Source organism: Barbus barbus, assembly GCF_936440315.1.
Source record: "Barbus barbus genome assembly, chromosome: 10".
NCBI classification, from domain to species: domain Eukaryota; kingdom Metazoa; phylum Chordata; class Actinopteri; order Cypriniformes; family Cyprinidae; genus Barbus; species Barbus barbus.
In genome coordinates, this window is record NC_136738.1 from 33448732 (window position 1) to 33452600 (window position 3869).

Here is a 3869-nt window from a genome sequence, read left to right on the forward strand (position 1 = left end):
TTTTCTACAGGAATACCGCAGGAGTAGCACAAGTGAAAGCGCTAAGATTTGAAGTTGTACTGCCAGAACTGAGAGGTTGTAAGTGCTGGCTTGAGGTTTTACAGCGAAACTGAAGTAAAGCGCAAAAGTACACTGTTATGTTCTCTCAAACGTGTTGTTTGATAAGACGTTGAGTTAGTGTTCAGTGATGCATCGAGTTCGATTGTGCTGAAAGCATTTTGTCATGCCTGACCAATGTAGATGTTCGTTTACTGGGGTCTGGGACGGGGAGTGAAAAAGTAAAGTGAGACAACAAGTTGATGCTACTTGCTGTGTCAGTGTGATTCTTGTCAAACACAACATACACGTTTGTGTGTGTCATTTTGTTTATGTGAATGTCATTCTACACGTGTAACTATTAATCTGCAACTTCAAATCAAAAACAATTAACTTCGACTTCAAAACACGGGTGTTTTGATTATTGTCTGTGTGTGCAAATCGAAAGATTCAGCTCTTCAGATCAGAGCTGTGAGTGTAAATCAACTTACAAATACGAATGTTAATATGACAAGTTTTCACATTCAGATCAACAAGCTCTCGAGTTTAGTTACTGATCTACGTTCATACTTTTACATATAACATTTGTTTCGTGTGCGTGTGTGTGTGTGTGTGTGCTTGTGCTTTGAAAATAAGCAAAACAATCATGTCATTCTCTGTAGTTCTGTAATATGAGCAGCCACGTGTTTGAGCAGCCCCGCCCACCAGCAGCTTCGCCCCGCCCCGTGTGACGCTCGTGGCCGCTTTAGGGCGCGCGCTTGAATGCGGAAGTGGAAAATCGCTTCCCTTGGCGCTTCCGGGTTCCGCCTCGCGCACAAACTGACCGACTGATCGCTCGTACCGGAGCTCGCCGGCGCTGGAACGCACTCGAGATGGCCGCTCGGTTACCGGCATGCGTCGTGGATTGTGGCACAGGGTGAGTAATTCACGCGATCAGCCGCGGCGCAGGAAAACCGGCGCGATATACGCGCGCGCTCCTGCAAAGACGCCGTTCTCGCGCTGAACGCTTGTCCTCCGTCGGTTCTCCGGTTCCGTTAATGTTATCTGCGCTTCTGAGCGCGGCGACGCTCCTGGAATCTGACGCGCGACGCGGAGCGGCGAAACGCTCCGGTTTAACGCTCATATAACATTTAATGTGCAGCGGATCGCGTTACTTTATTATATTAATGACGAAAATGAGAAACTAAAAGGGTTTGAAGAGAAGTGCTCGAATCTGTTGTCTTGACTGCTGCGCATGCGCACACCTGCTTCCTCTTCCTCCACTTCCGTGTTCTCGCTGCGGCCTTATATGGGCAAACAGAGAAACTCCAAATCCTTTAATAAACATAACCTGTGATCAAATATGATGCTGCTCGTTGACGAGTAAACCGATTTAAACTATGTGGAAAACCGAAGTTTCTCATCTTATAACCGCAGTCGTTCTGTATGATGTTTTATTTGTCAGGAGTTTGTTCTGTTTTGATTCCTTCGGATGTTTCAGTTCAATTAAATTAATCAGAACAACAGTGTGCTAATAGTTTCACATCAAAACATCCACTGCACTCGATCTGTGTGTGTGTGTGTGTGTGTGAGAGAGAGAATGAATGAATGAATGAATGATGCATTTATATAGTGCTTTATTGTGTATTGCTGTACACCCAAAGCTCTTTACAATCATGTGGGGGGTCTCTCCTCAACCACCACCAGTGTACAGCACCCACTTGGATGATGCGACGGCAGCCACAGCTCTCACCACACACCAGCTCCTGTAGCTGGAGAGGAGAGAGAGTCATAGAGCCAATCAAGTGTATGGGGATTATTAGGAGGCCATGATAGACAAGGGCCAGTAGAGGGAATTTGGCCAGGACACCGGGGTTACACCCCTACTCTTTACGAGAAGTGCCATGGGATTTTTTTAATGACCACAGAGAGTCTGGACCTCGGTTTAACGTCTCATCCGAAAGACGGTGCTTTTTTTGACAGTATAGTGTCCCCGTCACTATACCGGGGCGTTAGGACCCACACAGACTGCAGGGTGAGCACCCCCTGCTGGCCTCACTAACACCTCTTCCAACAGCAACCTAGTTTTCCCAGGAGGTCTCCCATCCAGGTACTGACCAGCTCAACCCTGCTTAGCTTCAGTGAGCAACCGGTCTTGGGCTGCAGGGGTGTGTGTGTGTGTGTGTGTGTGTGTGTGAGAGAGAGAGAGACTGTGTGTGTGTGAGAGAGCGTGTGTGTGTGTGTGTGTGTGAGAGAGCGTGTGTGTTTGTCAGACCCCATATGTGCGCTAAATATGACAACTTCTGTTTAGAGACTTAAATAAATACTATTTTTCTCCAATGCAAAGGTCCACATGTTGGGTTATGGTAATGTAATTATGGTTCTGAATGTGTGAGAGGTTGATCCTTCAGGAACTGGAGCAGCTGGAATAGTGTTTGATTTCTGAATACTCATCATGAAAAAGCCAGTATATTGTTTGTGCAGGGTTTGGTTTGTGTTGATATCAGTACTCTTATGGTTCTGTTTCCATCATCAACACTGATCTGAGCGTCAGAGTAATCTGTGAGTATGAGCAGTAATGTTTGTGTTCTGTGTTCCAGGTACACTAAACTGGGATATGCTGGAAACACGGAGCCGCAGTTCATCATTCCCTCATGTGAGTGTCTCACATCTGTAGGGTGTAGTGCACATCTGTAGGGTGCTTGACGGCTGTAGTGAGTGTGTAAGGATCGAGATGGTGAAGGTTCGTTCTCAGATCAGGAAGCTGAAGAAACACTGAGACGAACATGAGCCTTAGAAAGTGCCTCACAAAACCACAACTGACTTATTAAATTAAATCTCTATTAGATATGCACAATTAATTGGAAAAATAATCATAATAATTTACTCCATTTCAGTCTACTGTTGTCAGATGATTGTATTTACTGTAAGCAGTATATGTTAGTGATCATGAAGGAAGTTCTTTGGTCAAAAGATGCAGAATCGTCTTACAAACATCCCCATAATCAATCCTCCTCATCTGCTGTGTTCACTCGTCAGCGCTCGCTTCTCGTTTGGAGTCAGTGTATCAGTGTTCACTTCCTCTGTTTGATTGACAGCAGTCGTCAGTCCGTCTGATCCTCTCTCACTTCCCATCATCCCTTTCTCCTGTCAGGCATCGCCATCAAGGAGTCGGCGAAGGTGGGCGATCAGGCCCAGCGGAGGATGATGAAGGGTGTGGATGACCTGGACTTCTTCATCGGAGACGAAGCCATCGATAAACCCAATTACGCCACTAAAGTGAGTGAACCGTCACGGGGAATCAACGCTCTGCTGCACTGCTTTGGTCAGATTGGCTCATATATTTGTCTCATAGCAGATCTCATGGTTAGTGTCGCTCTGTGTTTTCACTGGCAGAGTAGAAACCACCTTTCTGGCCATAACGTGTGTGAGAGATATCACACGAGCGTCTCGTTTATAGAAGTAGATTCACCCAAATATGAATATCTCCTCATCCTCAGTTCATCCAAGATCAGGATGAGTTTGTTTCAACAAACAAAACATCACAGTAATCCACAGTTAAAAGCGTCTTAACGCTGGATTTGTTTGAGCTTTTGTCTTCTCCAGATGTTAACTAATGAACATGCCCATTCACTGCAGAGCATCCATTGCCGAGACACATTTCTACAAACCTGATGAAGAAACACACTCCTCCTGATCCTGGATGTTCTGATTTTTAGGAGATTTCCAGCACATTTTCATGTTTTGATGAGCTATTCAGTCTGACTCTCTCTGATTACCTGCGGTCCGTGATGATGAAGGGTTCGTGCTCGTCCTTCATCATCATCAGATGGCGTGTCTGTGATCTCTGAGCG

The 3869-nt window shown here is 45.7% G+C and overlaps 1 protein-coding gene across 1 annotated transcript in view; it reads left to right on the top strand.

Annotated features, from left to right (window-relative positions):
- Positions 1–774: 774 nt before the first annotated feature.
- The window catches only part of LOC306876329 (actin-related protein 3), an 11484-nt gene continuing 8389 nt past the window's right edge, over positions 775–3869 (top strand). The window contains exons 1-3 of the mRNA XM_079427413.1: positions 775–952; positions 2616–2671; positions 3170–3294. Coding sequence (XP_079283539.1) covers positions 909–952; positions 2616–2671; positions 3170–3294 — 225 coding nt within the window. The 5' untranslated portion in view covers positions 775–908. The remainder of the gene's footprint in view (positions 953–2615; positions 2672–3169; positions 3295–3869) is intronic.